The 22,960-nt window shown below is 36.9% G+C and overlaps 1 protein-coding gene across 4 annotated transcripts; it reads left to right on the forward strand.

Annotated features, from left to right (window-relative positions):
- The first annotated feature begins 10 nt into the window (after nt 1-10).
- Nucleotides 11-21,574, forward strand: DHFR (dihydrofolate reductase). 4 transcript variants are annotated; one of them, XM_077759873.1, is made up of 7 exons: nt 11-289; nt 638-687; nt 4,116-4,221; nt 10,006-10,132; nt 13,139-13,254; nt 20,190-20,296; nt 21,347-21,574. In XM_077759873.1, exons 1-6 carry the CDS (start codon nt 108-110, stop codon nt 20,266-20,268), a joined length of 660 nt encoding a protein of 219 aa, XP_077615999.1. In that variant the 5' UTR covers nt 11-107; the 3' UTR covers nt 20,269-20,296; nt 21,347-21,574. The 4 variants fall into 4 exon arrangements, with proteins under 4 accessions (XP_077615999.1, XP_077616000.1, XP_077615998.1 ...); XM_077759874.1 differs by having other exon boundaries at nt 20,190-20,275; XM_077759872.1 differs by having other exon boundaries at nt 20,190-21,574.
- The last annotated feature ends 1,386 nt before the right edge of the window (nt 21,575-22,960 follow it).

The raw sequence follows: 22,960 nt of genomic DNA on the forward strand, positions 1-22,960 counted from the left end.
GCAGAGGCCGAGCCGGGAGCGCGACCGCAGCTCCCCACGTCTGCGGGCGCGAGCACGTTACGACCCTGCCGTGCGCCGGGGCGGGAGGCGGAGTCTCAGCCGCACAAATGGGACCGAGGGGGCGGGGCGGCTGCGATTTCGCGCCAAGCTCGGTGGGGATTCCCGGTGTGGCGAGGAGCGCTGTGGTGTTCATACCTGCTGCCATGGTTCGTCCACTGAACTGTATCGTCGCTGTATCCCAAAACATGGGCATCGGCAAGAACGGGGACCTGCCCTGGCCCCCGCTCAGGTACCTGCGGGCCCGGAAGTGTTTTGGGTGTTTGGGGAGAGGGGTGCTGGCGCGGGTTGCCTTTGATCGTGGCACCAGGGAGGGGCCTGACACTCTCAGTGGGAGGGTGGGGTCGGACTTGGTACCTGAGCGGACCAGCGCTAGGCCACTGCGTCCTTCCGCGGTTCTTGGTTTGCGTCCTGCTCCTGTGGCCGGGCGAGGACTTTTCCCCGCTGCGCGGTGCCGCGGAACAAAGTCCTGGTGCCTAAGAACCCACCCCCACACCGCGCAGGGCAGCGTCTGCCGGGAGCGTTAGAGCTTGAGCCCAGCAGATAATGTTATGAGTAACGCTGTTTGTCTAACTTATAGGAATGAATTCAAGTATTTCCAAAGAATGACTACAACCCCATCAGTAGAAGGTAATGTGGGATTTTTAACTGATTGAGGTTTGAGAAACATCTTGTTTGAGTAAGCTTATCAGTACAAATTTTACTTTGAAAGTTTTCCATGTTAATCAGGGACCTTTTGTCTTACCACTGATTTATATGCAGTTCCCAAGGTTGTCACCCTTTAAAAAAAAAAAAAAAACCTTTGAAATTTTATGTGGGCACGCGTAAATTGAGGTACTGGGCAGAATTAGTAGCCTGGTACAGGCCTTGGTGAAAGAGTGTGGAAAGGAGAGGAGGAGGCCTTTGGCATAGCTGCTACAAACAACCATAGGGCCTGGAGATCAGTGAAGAGGATAAAAGTCTAAAAAAACGGTTCCATGATACTCAGTATGGAGATCAGGAAGGGATCAAGAATGAACTCTCAGATCTTCAGTTTGAGAGTCTGGGTGACATGGAGAATAAAGAAGTGGAGAAGAGTGTGCAGTTGTAATGATAATTTTGAGGTTTGAGGAATTTGTGGGATCTCTAGGATAGTTTTAGGTACAGGAAAGTAGGTGAATTGAGCCACTGGACAGGACAACCAAGAAAGAGAATATAGTGGTGAGATGCCCATTTAAAACCTAAAAGATCTGTATTTATTTGCTCATAGAAGAAACAGTAGTAGACTAAAAGAGAAACAGTCAAGCAGAAAGCAGATGCGGCATAACTCTAACAGCTACAGGGTCCTTGGGTCTTGCACTTGGGTCACTGGTAGAGACAAGATAGCAAAGCTTGAAGCTAAAGAATTGACATGAACTACTCTCTAGAATCCAAAGTATGATCTGGTAATTGGAAAAGCATCCAATGCCTGGCCTATTCACTTGCTTTCAGTAAACACAGTATTTCTTGGATGAGTGGATGAAAGGATACCAAGGTTGTCTTGGCTTGCTGTTTTTGTTTTTTGTTTTTTTTTCCCCCCATGTCTTTCTATGCTCTTTACTCATCATCTCCACCTTTGTTGTTAGGTCAGGTCTGTACCATTTCTCATCAGAATTCCTCACCTCTTGGCTCTGATATTTTTGATAATTGATATCTCCTTATTAACACCTAAAGCTCTGTTCTTGAAAATGGAGTGCATATTCTACAGGGGGCACCATGAAGGCTGGAGGCTTTTCAAGAGTCCAGGAGCCTGCAGTGGAATGCCAGAAGCATCTTCATAAAGACCCTTAACACTGAGGCTCTCGTTTTCCTGCTGCTAAAAAAAATGTTGCTCTTCCTACCTAATCTCATCTGCTCCATGGTTTAAATTACTGTCTAAAGGCTCACATGACCCTCAACTGTGTATTTCCAACTCAACCCCTCAAGAGGTATTATAATGTGTAAAGAATACAGACTCTTCATGCAGACTGTCTGGATTCATATATGTTCCGCTAGCTAGGAGAGTTTTGTGGCTTTGGGTGAATCTCTTAACTTCTCTGTGCCTCAGTATCCCCATTTATAAAGTGGTGACATTAATAGTACCAATTTAAAAAGGTGGTAGTGAGGATTAAAGAAGTTTGTAGAAAACACCCCTCCTGGTGATTTAAACTGTGATAAGCGCAACAGAAGTGTTAGCTCTTACTCTGCACTTGGATGTCCCTTTGTGGTACCCACAAATGCAACATGTTCAGAACTGAAGTCATCATCTTGCCTTCCAGACATGTTCTTACTAAAAACATTTTCTTGACAGAGTGATTTTCTGGAATTTTTAAAAAACTATGTGCCTGTGTTGAGAATTTTAGGTTGAGAATAAAAATTGTATCCTAAGTTTAAATAGATGCAAATTTTGGGGTTATAAATATTGACATTGTAAAATCTGTCACATTACTCTTAAGTGTATCCACTGAATCTATATATCATAACAATTTTGTACTCAGTAACCTTTAAAAAATATATGAACAAGCTCTTCATCAAAAGTCAGAAATTTTTCTTTGCTCCTTTTATCTCCTTAAACTTGCATTCTATTTTACTTTATTCATATTCATATTCAATTTTCCCCGTATATTTCTATTAATAAAATATATGTACCCACATTAATATACATATACATTGAAATTTTAAAACTTCACTTCATGAGACCTTAAGGCTACAGTTACTGAGCCATAAGAGTAGTTATCATTACCATGGTTATCATTATATAAGTAGAAGCAAAATATTATGTATTCTAATAACTACTAAAAATAAAAAGTGAACATTTATTGAAAATGCATCTCTTAATGAAATGGATGGGGCTTTTTCTTCTTGATTAGTTCACGTAGCCATCCCTCTCCTTGGATGATGATAATATATTCCTGGAGTGAGATAGGGCTCAGGAACAATTTAATTGTTTATTTTGATTTTTTGTAAATAGGAGTGCTGAGTAACTTGTCTATGGAAAGAAGATAGAAAAGAAAGAAATTACATTCAATTCCTTTAATTCCTTGAACTCCTGAATTATATGCCAGAAATCACATGACAATCCATTGTCTAAAATTATTTTTATTAATCTAGTACTTCAAATGCATTGTCTCCTGTAAATCTGCTCTTATGTTCCTGACTCAGTGATTTCTCAGACCCTTCATTGGGTTCTCTTTCAATTTAGTTGAAAGCAATGAATTCAGAACCACTTGACTTAAAACAATTTGGTAATTGTTATAGTAATTCAGTTTCACAATTTCTGGGAAATGTATTAAAAATATTTTACTGTGAAAAAAAAATTCAAACTAATGATGAGTCTTTAGAACAGACACATGCACTACTTTTGATAGCCCACCCGAACATACCAAGAATTATAGAAATGTATATATTCCTTTGATCCCGATATCTGACTCCTAAGATTTATCTTCCATGTAATTTATCAAAAATGGAAGCTATGTGTATAAAGTTTCTATAGAAGCATTATACTTAAAAGAGAGGCCCAATTGAAAGTTTTAGCTTTTTAAGTGAGTGGACTACTAAGCAACTATCTTGAAAAGTATCGCTATTAATATAAATAAAAAGTATACAAATGAGTAATACTATCATATCAAACAGTTAAACAGTACTTGCTAGATGTTCTAAATCCTCAATCCCCTCTATAACCCTAGAACTAGAAACTACTGTTACCTCCATTTTATAAATAAGGAAAGTAACGCCCAGAAGATTCATGACTTGTCTGGTAGAGGACTGAATATGTTCAGCTTCAGCACTTTGTCCCAGAATCTTGGCTATTCACTATTATAAATGATTGCAATTGATTAAAACTAAATATTGGCTATAAAAATTGACACAGGGAAAAATAGTTAATATAATTAGGAAATGGGTGATAAATGTCAATTTTGGTAAGCCTGTTTTAAATTTTAATTTTTGAAGCAGATCCACTAGGTGTCACTGTAACAATCATATCTATGCACGTATAAGTAGATATATGAAAATATAAATGTATACTCCCAAAATATACTTATTTTTATGTGATTTTCTAGGTAAACAGAATTTGGTGATTATGGGTAGGAAGACATGGTTCTCGATTCCTGAGAAGAATCGACCTTTAAAGGACAGAATTAATATAGTTCTCAGTAGAGACCTGAAGTAAGTATTACAACAAATTCACTGCAAGAAAATCATGTCCCATTTCTTATGGTAGAGGTCTGTGTATGACAAAATAGTATAAATACAGCACTGTTGATCAAGCTGCTTAATGTCATAAAGGTGCTTACAGAAAATGCATAAGCAGTTATGCAGGCGACATGACAGTAATTTCACTCTGCTACTTAAGTGATTTCACCACTCTGAAAAGTTACATTAAATCTCACTAGGATAACAGCTTTGCCAGTTCCCTTGAACTGTTACTCACTAGACTCAAGTATCATTTATACAATACAGTTAATAACTTTTTTCTGGTTTCACATGTGTTTTGGGGGTTTACCAAGATTAAGTGGTTTATCCCCTCTCCATACCCTATCCTGAATACAATAAGATACACATTTTAGGATGGGGTAAAACTCAGTCATAACCTCGTACCCTATTGTCCTAGTTTACCACCACACCCAAATAATATTTTGTACTTGTATTCTTTACACAATGTGTACAGGTGAAAAAAAAAAAAAAAATGAAAGCCTTGAAATCAAGCTAGGGATTCTGGAGAAAAAGAAGTCTCTTTGACTTCTACTAGGAATTTTCCTGTCCTCCAATCTAACATTGGAGTAGATAGTTCCTGATGTCTGGAAATGCCCTGGGGACTTTATTATGAGGAGTTGGCGTACACATTTGTGGGTGCTGGCTAGGCAAGTCCAGATCTCTCTAAGGCAGACCATCAAGAAGGGCATGCTGGAACTCTCCAGCAGGGGCTGAAACTTCTATCTGCAGGTGAAATTTTTTCTTCAGGGAAGCTGCAGAACTTCTCTTAAGGCCTTTCAACTGATTGAATCCTGCCTCCCCAAATCGAAGTCACCAATTTATCAATTTAATCATGTCTACAGAAAACCTTCACAGCAACACTTCGATTAGTGTCTGAATAACCAAGTACTAGAGCCCAGCCAAGTGAACACATCACAGACCATCACACCATGAGCAGGAGAAAAACATTACACAACTTTAGGCTAAGGGAATTCAGGCTTATATAAAGTTTTTCCCAAATCCCTTCTAGAATGGCACAGGTAAAAACATGACAGAAAGTATACCACAATATTTGCATTGATCGCCTTTGGATGATGAAGAATATGTTGATGAACATCTTGCCATCTGCCTCAATCTTCATACTGTTCTCTTTATTCTGGTTGCTAGGATATTCTGATTATCTTTTTACTTGGTGGAATCCAAATTCACAGACTCTATCGCCATTCCCAGAGACTCTTTAATAACATCTTGAATACTACTCAAGTTTATTTATGGCTAGCTTGAGCTAAAACAGATAGAAAGAAATCTCAGTGGGGAAGAGACTCAGTTGAGCCTGCAAATCTCCTCAGATGATAAGTCTAATTTCTTCTTTATGACCCCCCTGTGGTATATGTAATTGGGTTTGGTTGTTTCTCGCGTATTTATATATAACATTTGTTGCTATATTTCACTTGTTTTTTTAAGGCAGAAAATTTCATAAGTCTTTATTATCCATTTTCCTAAGGAAATAAAGATACCAGTTAGGAAAAATTATTTAGAGTTTATTTTTTGTGCTTCCTTCTGCTTCCCAACTTGGGGGTCAGTTACACACATAACCTGGGCACCTGCTGTATGCCATACAGTGCTAGGTTCTAAATTAAATGGGAGAGATTTACCCATGTAATCACGATTGCTCAGGCAAGCTTTTAAAAATACTCAATTTTTCACCACCAACCTCCAATGTAAGAAGATGTTGAATCCTCAAGTTAACTCCAAACTTTGCTGTCAGATTCTAATTATTTGCAGTAACTATTTCCTTAAAGTATAGGGAGAAAATGCTTTTCCAAAGCTATCTCTACATTCAAGTTGGTGGCTTTAAAAGAAATATGCACTACATTCAGAAAATAGATTGGCATTTTCTCAAACTGTTAAACCTAGAGTTCTATCACATGACCCAGCAGTTCCACTCCTTGGTTTATGAAATGAAGGAGAAATGAAACCACATGACCACATAAAAACTTGTATGCAAATGTTCATAGGAGCATCATACATAATAGCCAAAAAGGTAGAAACATCCCAAATGTCCATCAACTGATGAACGGATAACCAAAGTGTCCTATATGCATACAATGGAATATTCACAATAAAAAGAAGAACCTATATATGCTACAACAAGGATAAACTTTGAAAACAGTATGCTAAGTGAAGAAAAAAAAACAAACAAAACCAAAAGGCAATGTAATTCTCTTTATGTGTAATTTCTGGAACTGACAAATTCATAGACACAGAAAGTAAATATTGGTTTCCTGAGTGGGGATGGGAGTGGGGAATGATTGCTAATGGATACAGGGTTTCTTTTGGGGAGGATGGAAATGTTCTAAAAGTAGATAGTTGAGGGGTGCCTGGGTGGCTCAATCGGTTAAGCGTCCAACTTCAGCTCAGGTCATGATCTCACAGTTCATGGGTTTGAGCCCTGTGTCTGGCTCTGCTGACAGCCAGCTCAGAGGCTGGAGCCTGTCTTCGGATTCTGTATCTCTCTCTCTCTGACCCTCCCCTGCTCACGCTGTCTCTTCCTGACTCTCAAAAATAAATAAAACATCAAAAAAGTTAGAAGTAGATAGTGGTGATAGTTTTACAACTCTATGCATATACTAAAAAGTTTCTGAATTTTACACACTAAAAGGATAAATTGTATGGTATATGATTTGTAGCTGAATAAAGTAATTTTTTAAGGCTTTGGAACCAAAAATTAAATAAATTTTACCACAGTGCGGTAGTTTTGACAGCATCTTAAGTAAGTCCAAAATTGCCTTCATGATATAAGATGTTGTAAATTGTCTTCAACTCATGAAAGTTATTTGACGTTTCATAGTATAATAATTTTTTATGGCCTGTCATTCTCCACAGTGATTAAAGCTTTCTCTCTTCTTTCCTCACCATTCACACAGTTGGTATAGGAAAGACCTACCAACCTGCCTTCTAATACCCACTCTGGTACCTATTAACTTGAAGCCTCGCTGAGCCTCAGTTTCCTTATCTACTAAATGGGATTAATAATGAGAACTTCTTAGGGTGATTTTGAGGATTCATTGAAATTTTGTATGTTAAATTTCTGGCACACAGAAAGTACCCTACCAATATCAGATCCTACTATGTAGGGAGTTGTAACACACAGACTCCAACGTCAGGCTGCTGGAGTTCACATCTCAGGTCCACCATTTCCTAGATCTGTTACCACTGGCCACTGAATCCCTCACCCTCAATATCATTTATAAAAGGAATGAAAGTACTTACATAGGACTGCTAATACGAGGCAGATAAAACGCTACCTGTTCCCACTACTTGGGAGAACGAGTGGGTACTCAAATGTTAGATATTTTCTTTCTAATGTAACTATCCATCAGGTAAAAAGCAGCCTCTCTTGAATAGGGAGGAAAGAAGGATCACTGGTGTGCCTACTATGTGCGTTATGTCTTAGTCCTCATGCCAACTCTCTGTGGGAACTAAGACTCTTAAGTTGGAAACAAGATATCAATGATATCCACATGCTTCTTGACTATATGCAACCACATACCAAACCTCTCTTGTCAGAGAATGCAATCTCTTTTAGTCTGAGATAAATATAGGAAGGAAATTTAGCAATGAAATAAGTCACAGTATTGAGTGCTTGCTATATGCTATTCATTGTTAGTTCTAGGATTTGCGCTTTTACACAATGAACACGTTGGGCTAATTTACTTATTTTTTTCTACCTACCTTGGATCAAATGTTTCAAATTTCTAAAGCAGTAAAGAGTAACATTTTGCAGAAGCATTTCCTCCATGTCTTTATGATAACTAAAATCTAAAACAAATCCTTAATCTGGTCTTTGTTTTCCTTTTCCAGACTCACTACAAAATTTGGTCAAAAAAGTAGTCTTCACCGTAAGCCCTGGAACCATTTCATGCCATTCTTCCACAGTCTACACAGAATGATTGCCCTCTTTCTTTGAAGTCCACCCCAGCCATTTATACCACCTTCTAAATTATTTTTGCTATAACCCACCAACTTTTAGGACACCTCTTCTAATTCTCCTCTTACGTCAGATCCTATATCACCATATTTCATTCTACCCTGACTCCTGTCATCATTTCTGACTTCAGCATCCTCAGTTACTAAAACCACGTTGACTCTGTTTCAATCATTCCAGACTTTATTAACTAGACTATCTTCTCCCCAAGCTCAAATCTACATTCAGTTCTCCCCCTACACAGCCTTATCCAACCTACTCGCTGCAGCCGCTCTGACACCTTAGAGAATTCCTTGGCTCATTTAACCTCACCCTGGCGTCTGAGTCCTTTTCCAGCTTTTAGACAAAGTACATTCTTTGTGCTATCCTAACTCCTTTATAGAGATGACAGAATGAAATAAGTAAAATATCTATGAAGGAGATGAGAGAGGAGGCAGTGAAGAGAATGAATAATCTCCATTAGCTCTTGATTAATCATTGTTATAACCACTAATTCAAGGCAGTTACAGAACTTTAAAGCATTACTCTAAGAACTTGACTTTGGATTGTAATTTCTGTTCTCTGTCTAATTACAATGAAAGCCAGATTCTACGTGTTTCTTCATTTATAAAAGGATTACAGCTCTCCATCACCCTCCCCCCCCCCAAAAAAAAACAGTAACATCAACAAAACAGTTGTGGAGATAGGGAGAAATTAAGCTGAAGTTGTAACACTGAAATTAACTCTTCCTCCTTTGGATTTTTAATTTAAAAATAATATGCTCATTTATTAATACTTCATCCATTTCTATATTGTTTGAAACATGAAGTCTTTTACTCCCCATTCATCACATATTAACAGGTTGAATATCATTCCATACTACAGTCATTCAAACATACTACTCTCTCTCCAATTTTTTATTATGAACCTTTCAAACATATGGAAAGAACTTTACAGTAAACACCTGTATACCTAACACATAGATTCTACCATTAACAATTTGTTATGCTTGTTTTACCATCCATCCATCCATCAATTGGTCTTTTTTTTTAATGCATTTCAGAATAACTTGGAGACATTAGGATGTTTTCTCTAAGTACTTCAACATATATATCATTAACTAGAGTCTAATATTTCTTTACAATTTTCTCCTTTTTTTTTAAGTTTATTTATTTTGAGAAAACACAAACAATGCAAGTGTGCCTACACACAAGTTGGGGAGAGGAAGAGCAAGAATCCCAAGCTGACATCACAGAGCCCAATGCGGGGCTTGATCTCAGGAATCGTGAGATCATGACCTAAGTGGAAATCAGGAGTCAGACATTTAACCAACTGAGCCACCCAGGCGCCCCATCTTTTGTGATGAATATTATATACATTGAAATGTACAAATCTTAAGTGTACTTTTGCTAAGTTTTCACAAATGCACGCACCTATATAACCCCATACCAAAGATAGAGAATGTTACCATGACCCCTTATAAGTTCCCTTATGCCTCTTCCCAGTCAATCTTTATCCTATCCTCCAGAGACAACTACTTTTCTGATTTTTTTCAACCATAATTATCACCAGAAGTGTTTGTTTTTTGATTCATTGTGAATGATATATACACATATATGATTTGAATTATTTGTCATATTGTATTATTGATTGAATTATTGTGTTTTTTTATTGAAAGAATTCATATTTATGATGATTTTGGTTTTATAATTACTTATTCCTATGTAGATTATTTGACTAGTATCAATGGGTTTCGTAGAAATTATTTGTAATTATTTCTTTAACCTCAGGGAACCTCCACAAGGAGCTCATTTTCTTGCCAAAAGTCTGGATGATGCCTTAAAACTTATCGACCAACCAGAATTAGTAGATAAAGTGGACATGGTTTGGGTAGTGGGAGGCAGTTCTGTTTATAAGGTAAGTAAAATCATAAAGAAATGTTCTTCCCAATTTCCTTCAACTTCTTGCCATCTGAACTTTAGAAAAATTAAGCCATAAACAAAGGAAATATAGTATCCCTACTGCAAGCTAGACACATTGTCAATTTGAATTATTTGTTTTAGATACTAGCATGAAAACTAAATAAAAATATATAAGTCAGTTTTTAAGCCTGGTTAGTTTATTTTCAATTCAAAATATTTGATGTTTCTAATTTAAAAAACCTTCGAGGAGCACCTGGGTGGCTCATTTGGTTAAGCGACGGACTTCAGGTCATGATCTCATGGTTTGTGACTTTGAGCCCCACATCAGGCTCTATGCTGACAGCTGAAGCCTGGAGCCTGCTTCAGATTCTTTGTCTCCTTTTCTCTCTGTTCCTGCCCCACTCCCACTCTCTGTCTCTCAAAAATAAATAAACATTAAAAAATTATAAGAACATTCTAAATCGTTTCCTTAGAATTATACTTGCATTGCACTGTTTTCTGCTCCCTGGATGTGCCCTGATATACTGAATTATCCCCTTTTTCCAAGGATATGTAGGTTCTTACTGAGAAAGGGATAGGGCTCTCAGGTGCTAAACACTGACTAGATGTATATGAATTTGTTGAAAGGAAACAACAATTTTGTATAATGATTTCATAATGTAAGAAAAACAAGTAAAAGAAAAGAGTCCTTAGGTTTTTTTTTTCCCAATCTTGAGGTCTCTCTCTCTCTCTCTCTCTCTCTCTGTGTCTCTTTTTTTTTTAACATTTATCATGCCATGAATCCACAGACAATGGATTCAAGCAGTTCAGGCTCTTTTCCATTGGTTCTCCCAAAGTGTACTTCCCTGGGTGGAGCAGGCTGGCCCTTCAGTTGAAACCACATACCTTTCTTTTTGGCTTCCTTTTTCAGATCATTGTCTTTCACACGCTTCAGGAAGCTATCTTGGCTCTTTTTAGTGCTTCATTTGCTCAATATGTACATTCATTCTCTTGGCAAGAATCTCGCCCTTGTTTGTTCACAACAGTGCCAGTAGCATGCTGGGTAACACTGTAGACTCTTCCAGTTTTGCAGTGGTAACGTTTGTGAAGCATTTCTTTTTGAACAGTGCCCATTCCCTTGATGTCCACAACATACCTTTCTTGCAGATTCTCAAGTATGTGGCCAAAGGAACAACTCCGTGTTTTCTGAAAGGTCTAGAGAACATGTAGCGGGGTACCTCTCCTCTTTCCCTTGATGAATTGCTGGAAGATGGAGGCTCCAGCTGAAACCTTCTTTTTTTTTTTTAAGATTTTATTTTTTTTAAGTAATCTCTACACCCAACATGGGGCTTGAACCCACAACCCTGACATCAGGAGTTGCACACTCCACAGACCAAGACAGCCAGGTGCTCAAAAGTATTTCTTCTTCTGAATACCAGATACCTTTCAGCTTTCAAAATTTTTGAGGATAATAAATAGAATTTTTAAAACACTAATAAAAAATTAAAGTTTATGTGAAGGAAAAATCTAGCCCCTACATGTTGGTGGCTTGTGATAACATATACACACTGAATTTGTTTTAAAAGAAGAGATATACACCAGGATCCCAGACCTGTTTCAATAACCTTTGGTTTGCCTCATTTGTTTTATGAGGAAATGGATATTTTCCTTTGATATTTCAGCCAAGTGTGAATTTTAAGGAAAACAAGTCATTTCTTTGTTTAATATGCATTTTGAGTGATTAAATACCATATTCACTTAAATCTATTTTTTAAATATTTAAATACACATAATTTGATATATCTATATGTACGTAAATTATAAGGAAGTAGAATCTCCAACTGATAATTTTGTGTTATCCACCTGCTTCTCATCACAATAGCTTGTAGAACGTTTAAGCTTATCTTCCATGGGGCCAGCCTGTTTTTGTAAACAAAGTTTCATTGGAACGTGTGGCCGTGTCCATTGGTTTAGTATTGTCAACAGCTGCTGTTGCCCACAAAGTTAAGAAAAAACCACATGGTCCACAAAACCTAAAATATTTACCTTTTACAGAAAAAGTTGTGCCATATAGCACTTCCTTGGATACAGATCATGCTGCCGTGGTTCTTCCTATTCAGGTTTTCTAATTTTTGATAACATTAAAATTGGTCGGATATTTATTTGGTTGGGGCAAGAAGATAAGTTACTTAATATATGCTGCAGTAGAAAGCCAAAAATAAAAAGTAACATTTGTTCTGTGGCCTTATTTGGAATTTCAAGGATAACACACACTTGAAATTCTATATTTTTTTCTTTCATAAGCTCTTTGAAAATCAAGGTTATTACTCTCTTGGAAATTCAGTTAGGATTCATGACTTTATTTATTAGAGTTTTAAGATATTCATTCAAGGCAGTTTTTTCTATAGAAACTATCAACAGTACCATAGGCAAGAGTTAGAAAAGTCATTAACAATATAAGGCCAAATACAATCATTTGCAGTAAGGGGCTAAGAAAGTAAATAACCTACTAGCATTGTAGCTATTTGCTAAGAAATGGAAGCATTATTAAATTCTCTGTAAATGTACTAATTAAGTATGCCCTAGAGATTTTCAATAATCAAAGTTTCATAAAATTATAATGTCTTATCCATATATACATATGCCAATTTTCCTATGGGGAGCAACTAGATAATTTAGGGTTCTTAATTCTTAAACTACCACCAAAGGAAAAAAATAATACTGAATGCTTAAATGAAAAAAGAGTTCATGTAAGCAAACTAGAGGCCAGAATATATTTAAACTCACTCTTATAATTACTGATAATGACTAGTGCCATTCTCAAAATAACTTAAGACATACTTTGCAGGACCCCAAATTTAACAATAGGAAATTTCAATAGCATGCTTTGGAGGTGACAAGTTATGTAGCATGTCTCTTAATACCTGATACAAACTTGACTATGTAATTAAACAAACAAATCTTATAGTTTCTGTTTCTTTTAACAGATAAATAAAGTGATGTCTTTTGTGTTCTTTCAAAGGAAGCCATGAACAGGCCAGGCCATCTCAGACTATTTGTGACAAGGATTATGCAGGAATTTGAAAGTGACACGTTTTTTCCAGAAATTGATTTGGAGAAATACAAACTTCTCCCAGAGTAAGTAAAATGTTATTAATTTGTCTGAAGTACTTTTGGCTTTTCTGTTTAAGAATTAGAGAAACAGTTTATCTCTTCATATTGAATTTGGAGTAGTAATATGTTCGGTGGACAAATACTTCAGGAATTTTTGGAAATCTACTTTAACAAGCTCTTGGGATATCTAAGTTCTAATAATTTTACTGAAATCTGGAGAGTAGTCATTACTTCATTCTTTTTTTTTTTTATGTTTTATTTATTTCTGAGAGAGAAAGAGAGACCGCATGAGCAGGGGAGGGTCAGAGAGAGAAGGAGACACAGAATCTGAAACAGGCTCCAGGCTCCGAGCTAGCTGTCAGCACAGAGCCCGACGCAGGGCTCAAACCCACGAACCATGAGATCATGACCTGAGCTGAAGTCGGATGCCCAACTGACTGAGCCACCCAGGCGCCCCATTACTTCATTCTATGAGATCTCTGCTTAGCATCAGACAGTGTCTTAGGCACTGGGGAAACGGTGCTTACCATAACAGATGTTGTCAGTGCTCTCTAGGATTAGATTCTTTGTAGTAGAGAAGGAGGTTAGCAAATGATAGATGAACATCGAGAGAGTTGCTGTACAGGGAAGTGAAATATTGTGATGTGGTAAATACTGTATTGTCTGAGAAGTCCTCTCTGAAGAGGTGGGGTCTACGCTGAGATCTAAATGGCAAGAAGCCAACCATGCAAAGAGAAGTGCATTGCAGAAACCAGAAATAGTGTAGAGACCAGAGGGCACAAACGAGTGTGGTGTGCTCCCTGACCCTGAAAAACTACTGTGAGCATTGTAAGCAAGGGAGAGGCCAGAGGGCTCAGACCAGATGCAAGTTTAGAGGGTTCGAATAGAGAGTGACACTGTTCCAGCTGTTTGTGAACAGAACAGAAGGGACAAAAGTGAAGCTGGGAGACAAGTTAGCTGCAGGAGTTGAGGTGAAAGAACAAGGGACTTGGCTGGCGGTGGTGGAGACGGAAGAGGGGGTTACTACAGATACTGCTTGATTTTGAAAACTCATTGCATTTTAGTGTAAAAGCACTTTTCATAGCCACTTTTCATAGAGTAAAAGTAGATTAATTGTGTCAGCGCTTTCAGACTAGGTTTTAACACATCCTTCCAAATATTCTTAGTTGAATACAGTCATTATTCTTTGAGAGTGAGTTTGTCTTGAGAAATACCTCCTAAAAGGCCATTCTGAGCCAAATCTAAGTAAGTGGATGGCCAAGCTTTAGAGGAATAGTCTATAGAGTACTAGGTAATAGTCTTGAATCTAATAACGTGTGTGAGAGACTTCCTTGGGCTCTGAATTAGCTCTAAAGTGAACTGAAAATTGTAGGAACTCTAAAAACTTTCTAAACAGCTCAAGTACAGGCTTTTGCTTAGTTTCCAAAGGTGACTGCATAGAAAAATCACTGAGTGATTTCACGTATATTTATAAAGTCATTTGAGTTTCTTTGTCACACCTTATATATTTTCTCTTGTACTTAGGTTGCTGATTCTCACATTATGTCAGTATTGATCTCTGTTGTCCCTCATTCCTATCTATCTCTTTGATCCTGAAAAAAAAGAAAAGAGAAGTTTACTGTGTGAATTTGCCTTTCCAAATCCTTTGCTCTCCTTCAGACCTCTTTCTAAAACTGTGATCCTTCAGGATCCCTGAAAACTTAACAGTATTTTAATACCATTCTGGCTCCCTGGCTCTTAGAAATGAAAATGTTAACACTTTACTGAGTGATGAGTCACACATCACACCATTCACCCATTGAAAGTATATAATTCAGTGGTTTCAGTATATTCACAGAATTGGGCAACCAACAATCCCTTTGGAGAATTTTGCCACCATCTAAGCAATATTTATTTTTCTAAACCATGAGCATGTCATGTCTTTCTACTTATTTAGGTCTTCTATAATTTATTCTTATGTATTTTATTCTTTTTGATGCTAATATAAACAGAGTTATTTTCTTCATTTTGTTTTCAGACTGCTCATTTGTAATACATAGATACACAAGTGATTTTTGTTTATTGATCTTATGTCCTGCAACCTTGCTGAACTCATTTATTCTGTTAGTGAATTTCTTAGGATTTTCTTTGTGTGGGATATCATTTGCAAATAGAGGTAGTTTTACTTCTTCTGAATCTAGATTATTTTTTAATTTTATTTCTTTTCCCCACCTAATTGCTGTGCCTAGAACCTCCAGTGCAATTAATTATAAATAGAAGTGGCAAGGGTAGGACATCCTTGTCTTGTTCCTGCTCTTAAAGGGAAAGCATTCAGTCTTTTACCATTAAGTATATTATCTGTGGGGTTTTCATACATGCCTTTTATCACATTGAGGAAGATCTCTTCTATTTCTACTTCATTGAGCATTTTTTTATCATGAGGGAGTGTTAGATTTTGTCAGATCCTTTTTCTGAGTTTATTGAGATAATCATGTGGTCTTTGTCTTTAAAAGGCTACTAATATGGTGTATTATATTGAATGATTTTCATGTTAAACTGTTCTAGCATTTCTGGAATAAATCCACTTGGTAGTAATGTATAGTCCTTTTTGTATGTTCCTGGATTTAATTTGCTTATATTTTGTTGAGGATTTTTGCCATTTATATTCATAACAGATATTGGTCTGTAGTTTCCTTTTTTAATAATGTCTTCACCTCGTTTTGGTGTCGGGAGAATACCAGCCTCACAGAATGAGTCAGGAAATGGTCTCTTTCCTCTTCTATTTTTTTTGGAAGAGTTTGTGAAGGATTGGTATTAGTCCTTACTTTTTTTATTTTTTTAGGTTTATTTATTTTAAGAAAGAGAGAATGAGGAAAGGGCACAGAAAGAGGGAATGAGAGAGAATCCCAAGCAGCCTTGTCACTGACAACAGAGAGCCCAAAGCAGAGCTCGAACCCATGAACTGTGAGATCATGACCTGAGCTAAAACCAAGAGTCGGATGCTTAACTGACTGAGCCACGCAGGCTCCCCAGTTCTTTAAATGTCTTAGAAAATTTTAAATAGTGGGAAGATTCAGGTAGGATATTTCTACCCAAAATCCAAGGAAATTGCCCAAAAATGGACATTCTAAACAAGGCTATGAAAGAAAATGAAGGTTTTTTTTTTTCTATTACATCATTTGATGTTTATCTTACTTTCAAGCCTGTACCAACATTATAACAACCTCTTGAATGCAGAGGGGAGGGAATCCACTAAGGGGAGATCTGGAGTAGATCAGTCTTTCATGAAGTAGGAAAAAGAGAAACCTGGAAAAACAAAGGGAATATACTTTGTCCCTGGAAGTCTGTAATGTTGCTCACTTCTTGAACTGCTTTCTCTCCAAAGCTCTGTACATTGGGGAACTTAGAATTGCTTCATACTGTCCAGAAATGAACTCTTGATTGTTATCTACTCCCCCTTTCTCTTTTCCCACAGCTACAGAGTTTAGACCCCCACCCCCTCTATTAGTGGCCCTCTTGTGGTTACATAAGTTTCAGTTCAAACACAGTTATCTTTTATTAACACCATATTCCTGGTAATAAAAGCACTAGTAAGATGAAATAAAGATGAGAGGACTATTGTGAAGCACAAAGAGAATAAAATTAGAATGTAGGTGAAGCCACAAGTGGTAAAAACCTAAAAGCAGAAATAAATCTTAACAAAGTTACGTTTTACTTTGTCTGCCTTTTTCCCCCATGGGTCATTGTCTATGTTTTTTTTTTTTTTTTTTTTTTTTGTTGNCCTGTCCTGTAAGGCTGTGCCCTCATTCATCTTACCTGGAAGAAATCTTTCCCATCTCAGACTATTTCACACTAGGCTCCAGCCAAACCAGCAGGCCCAAATATTTTATACCAGCAGTGTTCTGCTTAATGAGCCCCAATCAGGTTTTTCCTTGTAGTTACAACCTTCCATGTAACTATGCAAAGAGGATGAAGACCAGAAGAGGCCTTTGAGACCATAGTCAGCTCCAGAGCTGGGACAGATGCTGCTTATCAATGGACAAATTTAAGAAGGTTTTTGATGGGCTGATATTTCCTTTTCTGCTCCCATTAGTTCCTGACTATCCAACAAGATCCTTATTCATATTATTTGTGTTTCCTCCTAGGCCTGTGCTTGCTATAGTCTTCATTTTATTTTAGCTGTGAGTTGTTTCTTAGAGATAACTGTTTTATAACTATTTACCCCTTTTTAGACTTTACATTAAATCATCTCAGTATTATTTTCATGCTTTGTCAGTTCAGATCTTATGTTTCTTCATATCAATTGGATTCCTTACTGCGTGAAGATTCTAGAGGAGGATCTCTGGGTGGTTCATAACAAATAGGAGGCATTTCCACATCCTGTTAGGCTTAAACACAGAGTTCATATGTGGCTCCTAGGCAGTTTGCTCTTCAGAAAAGTTTAGAATTATGATGGTTGGGGTAGTTATATCATTATTAAAACAGACTGAATATGGGGGTACCTGGGTAGCTCACTAGGTTAAGCATCTGACTCTTGATTTTGTCTCAGGGCATGATCTCACAGCGGCGAGATTGAGCCCTCTGTCAGGCTCTGCACTGGGTGTGGAGCCTGCTTAGGATTCTCTCTCTCTCTCTCTTTCTGTGCAGGCATGCTCTCTTTCTTAAAAAGAGAAAAAAAAAAAACAGACTGAATATATGAATATTATGGAAAATAAAATTAATCTGAAGCAGAATTGAATTTCAGTTTCACAGAGCAGATTAACATTAATACCATGGCTAGTAACCATACCCAGCCAACAATATAGTATTTCTAAGTATTATTCATGGTTTTAGAAATAATTTCGTATTTTGCTTTTATCTTACTAACTGAGAATGTTGCTACTCTTGAGAATTTTACAAACACACAAAAATGTAAATGTTACTTTTGACTCATTCCAAAGAAACTAAAATTATGGTTAAAAGTTGGCCTCATAAAATCATGGCTTTAAAAAAAGAAAAATGCTGTATTTCTACTAAAACAGTTGAACAGAAACCGCTCAGAAAATGGTTAGTAAATAGAAACATAGCTTCTTCCTCTGGAATGTAAATTTTTCAAGAAAAAACAGCTTTTTATTTTCCTTATATGTTACTATACTATTGTTACTTTATATGTTTATGTTTTTTTATCAAATGGCATAACCTCTGATTAGTCAACAAAAGGTTAATACCCATTATTACTCAATATTGCATTGGATATCCTAAGAGATTTAAATCTTCTCCTGTCTTATCCCCGCTATAATGAGTTTAGAAATGTGGTGATGAAACAAACTCATAATATTAAAGGATAACATTTATAGAGCACTTCACGTAATGAACTCAATGCCAAATTATTCATAAGGGTGAAGACAGGAGAACCTGAGTCAAACACAAGTCCAACTAAAGCAGGTGTTCCCCACCCCCACCTGGAGTATATAGGGGTGCAGCTTGCACAATACTGAGGAAGTACAAGACTTGGGCTGGAGACGGGAGTGGTCAGTACAGTCATCAGTGGAGGACCTGAGTAGATTTTTTGTTGGTGTTGGGTTTTTCAGTGCGAAAAAAATTTTATTGTAAGAATACAACAGGAGACCTCCTCTCAACAAAATTTTAATTATCCCATATAGTGTTGTTAATTATAGGTACAGTGTTGCACAGCACATCTCTAGAACTTAATCATCTTACACAGCAAAGTTTGTTCCCTTTGTTTTTTTTTTTTTAATGTTTTATTAATTTCTGAGAGAGAGACAGCATGAACAGGGGAGGGTCAAGGAGAGAGGGAGATACAGAATCTGAAACAGGCTCCAGACTCTGAGCTGGCTGTCAGCACAGAGCCTAACACAGGGCTCGAACCCACGAACCATGAGATCATGACCTGAGCTGAAGTCGGACGCTTAACTGACTGAGCCACCCAGGAGCCCCAACTTTATTCCCCTTGAACAACTGTTTTTCCCCTTTCTCCCAACCCCTGTCAACCACCCTTCTACTCGCTGTTCTTATGAGTTTGACCATTTTAGACAATGCAGTATTTGTCCTTCTGTGACTGGCTTATTTCACTTAGCATAATGACCTCCAAGTTTATCCATGATGCTGCATATGACAGGACTTCATTCTTTTTTGAAGTTGAATAATATTCCACTGTATGTAAATATACCATTTTTGTTTAATTGTTCTGTTGATGGGCATTTGGGTTGCTTAGATACTGTAAATTAGGCTGCACTGAACATGGGAGGGTATATATCTTTGAGATCCTGATTTGTTTTTTTAAAAAAAATGAGATAATATGGAGGTTCCTCAAAAAACTAAAAATAGAACTACCACATGATCTAACAACTCCACTTCTTGTTATATCCCCAAAGGAGGACTTGGGTTTTGAATTGGAAGGTGGAGGGAACACAAAACTAAGCTACAGTTAGAAAATCTCCGATAAACAGTGAGGTCTGTAAAAGAATTGCCATGAAGCACACACTGGGAAATTAGAGCAATGTGGTGTCCATTGATTAAACAGCAGAATCTTTCACCACACAAGGCACATAACGTCAGTTCTGCTCTGAGCAGCTAAAGGTTGTACCTTGTTTTTCATTTGCTCACAGGAAATTTGATATCAAGTGTAAGATCTGCAAAATGTCATTAAGAAATTTCATTCTGGCTGGATGATAGTGGAAACTGGTAACAGTGGCTATTTTGGGACAGAAGATATAGGAGTCAGAAAGAAAGGAGAAATTGCACTTTTCATCTTCTAACTTTCTGTACAGTTTGAAAGTTTTTCTTTCTGTTTCATACACTTTTCCATAGCATATTTGCATGATACCCAATGTCACAGTGGCTTACTCTTATGAAGATAGAAAGGAAGGAAAAACTTTTATTTACCTTATTGATGTTTTTTGGCTGAGCTGTCCCTTTTTAATTAACACAACATCTTTCTTTTTTTAATTGACATTATTATGCATATTTTTCTTTTACAGATACCCAGGTGTTCTTTCTGATGTCCAGGAGGAGAAAGGCATTAAATATAAATTTGAAGTATATGAGAAGAACAATTAATATGAAGGTGTTTTCTGACTTATGTCAAGTTAGTTTTTCCCCTTCCCCTCCAATTATATATTTTTTAATATTAGAAAAAAAAGACTTTTGTTGACTTTAGGTCAATGGGTAATTATTTCAAAGCAATGAGATTTTATAAGTCAATCTTAGTAAGACTATAGGTAAGATTAGTCTTAACTAGACCATATCAGATAACCATTTGTGAAACATTTTTTGCTATAGCTGTATGATACCCATCAAGGACCAGCATCTGCCTATGGTAGCGTATCTTTTGAAAACCAAAGTGAGAAAATCACGAGAGCAGGACTTGAAACCAGGATCTATGGAGATAGAACTAGACAGATCTGTCCAAAGGTCAGACATGGTTATAAACACAAGAGCTAGAACTCAGATATTAAAAGAAAATTAAATCAAAATAGCGACTTTGAATTCTCTATGCATTTCACTCTTCTCAAAAAAAGTTCTGTTCACTCAGGTAGGCAGTCAGTAAGTTGAGGGAACTCTGGTATATTGGTATATTCCATTGGGATAGTAAAGAGGCAGGTAGGACACTACCTTTTTGAAGGTTAAATGAAAGATCTGAGACCTCTAAAAACTTATTTCTGATCTTTAGTGAGATTCCATGGATGTTACATTGATAGAATACAGTTGTTCTTTACAAAAAAGAGTGTTCTAAACAAGCATATGGCTAAAATTAGAAATTGAAAAGATAATGAAACTATATAATGCTAGATACCAAAATTATGAAGTTGGAAACGAAAAAACTTCACTGAATTAAAAAGTGAAAATTAAAACACGGTTTCCTATCACGTTAGTAAAGATTTGGATCCTTAGGTATCCAAGGAAAGAGTATTTTTTGCCTTGTAAATTAATACAACTTTTTTAGAGTTTAAGTTAACAATATCAATTAAAATTAAAAATATTCTGGGTTTGAACCTAGAGCTTCCGCTTCTAAATATTAATCCTGAATGAAGAGATGGACCCAAGAGAATTTGCTGAACCTATTTTTTTGAACTTGGAAACAGGGACACCTGGGTGGCTCTGTTGCTTAAGTGTCATACTCTTGATCTCACCTCAGGTCATCATCTCACAGTTCATGAGATCAAGCCCCACATTGGATTCTGCACTGACAGCACAGAGCCTGCTTGGGATTCTTTCTCTCCCTCTCTCTCTCTCTGCACCACCCACCTCCGATTCAAGCACACACATTCTCTCTCTACATAAACTTTAAAAAAAAAACTTAAAAAATAAAATAAAATTTGGAAACAGCCCAAATGACAATCAATAAAGAAATAACCAACCAGTATGTCTGCAAAATTTAATATTGTCTGTAGCAGTTAAAAAGAATGAGGTACTGACAGAAAAATGCCAAAGACTGTTAAGTAAAAGAAGCAAATTGTGTATCATACCTAAAAACTTTAATGATGGTATACAGTATGTGTAGGAAACTGTATGCTGAAACTGTCAAACACTATCAGAATTAAGCATGTTATTTTATGAATTAGGCATGCCTATTGCGATTAGGGTTTGTTTTTTTTTTTTTAAGTATTGTGTGCTTGATTTCATGAACCATTACTTAAGATAATAATTGAGCCCTTTATGTTCAGCAGTAAAATTAGGATAAAGAACATCAAGAGTAAAAAGAAATTTACTAAAACCTTCCATAGAGCAACAACAACAACAAAAAAAAAAATCCCAAAAAACTAGATCAGACAAGATTTAGGAGTCAATACTGCATGAGACTTAAAATCCTTTTTTTTTAAAAATTTTTTTTTTTAATGCTTTTATTTATTTCTAGGAGAGAGAGAGAGANAACCGACTAAGCCACCCAGGTACCCCGAGACTTAAAATCCTTAAGAAAACAATGAAGCTCAGGGCATCTGGGTGGCTCAGTCAGTGAAGTGTCCGACTTTGGCTCAGGTCAGGATCTCACAGTTTGTGGGTTCAAGCCCCACGTCGGGCTCTGTGCTGACCGGTAGCTCAGAGCCTAGAGCCTGCTTCAGATTCTGTGTCTCCCTCTCTCTCTGACACTCCCCTGCTCACACTGGCTGTCTCTCTCTCAGAAATTTTTAAAAACATTATATATTTTTTAAAAAACCCAATGGAGCTCTCTGCAAGGAACATATTCCTTGCAAACTATTAGTACAGGTGTCTAGAATTTTTAGAACTCAGATATTTATAGGAGAAAGAAGCAAGCCATCTAGAGAAGAGGAAACACAACTAGCCGATAAATACATGCAAAGACATACATTCCCACTAGTAGTAACTGGGGAAATGCAAATTTAAACTGCAATAAGGTACCATCCCACATACATCAAATTGGCATTCTCACCAATACTTGACATTGTCAGCCTTTTACCATGTTGGCAATATTTATTCAGGATGAAGAAGCACATGCTCTTCAACTTAGCAGATGTTCTCAAGGATAAATACCAAGAGAAAACCTGTGTAATTATCTAGAAATTTGTTGAAGAATGTAGCAGCAACCCAAATGGACTAAGATACACTTAAATCTGGTAACTCTTTGAGGACAATATGGGAGGAAAAGTGGAGATAGTTGTCTAAGCTAAATCCTCATTGACATCTCAGGAAATCACTAATGAGTAACAAATCAAGATGTGATAAATTATTTGACAAGAAACAACAGACGAAACTGCTAAAAGTTAAAAGCCACTAATCTTGAGAATTGGGA

The sequence above is a fragment of the Crocuta crocuta genome, unplaced genomic scaffold (genome assembly GCF_008692635.1).
Source record: "Crocuta crocuta isolate KB4526 unplaced genomic scaffold, BGI_CrCroc_1.0 scaffold162, whole genome shotgun sequence".
Lineage (NCBI taxonomy): Eukaryota > Metazoa > Chordata > Mammalia > Carnivora > Hyaenidae > Crocuta > Crocuta crocuta.

What these genes read in the sequence shown, in the direction of transcription:
- DHFR (XM_077759872.1), top strand. Translation starts at nt 108, where the DNA reads ATGGGACCGAGGGGGCGGGGCGGCTGCGATTTCGCGCCAAGCTCGGTG. An exon ending in GTTCTCAGTAGAGACCTGAA is followed by an intron (nt 4,222 to 10,005) that starts GTAAGTATTACA and finishes CTTTAACCTCAG; the next exon opens with GGAACCTCCACAAGGAGCTC. An exon ending in GAGGCAGTTCTGTTTATAAG is followed by an intron (nt 10,133 to 13,138) that starts GTAAGTAAAATC and finishes GTTCTTTCAAAG; the next exon opens with GAAGCCATGAACAGGCCAGG.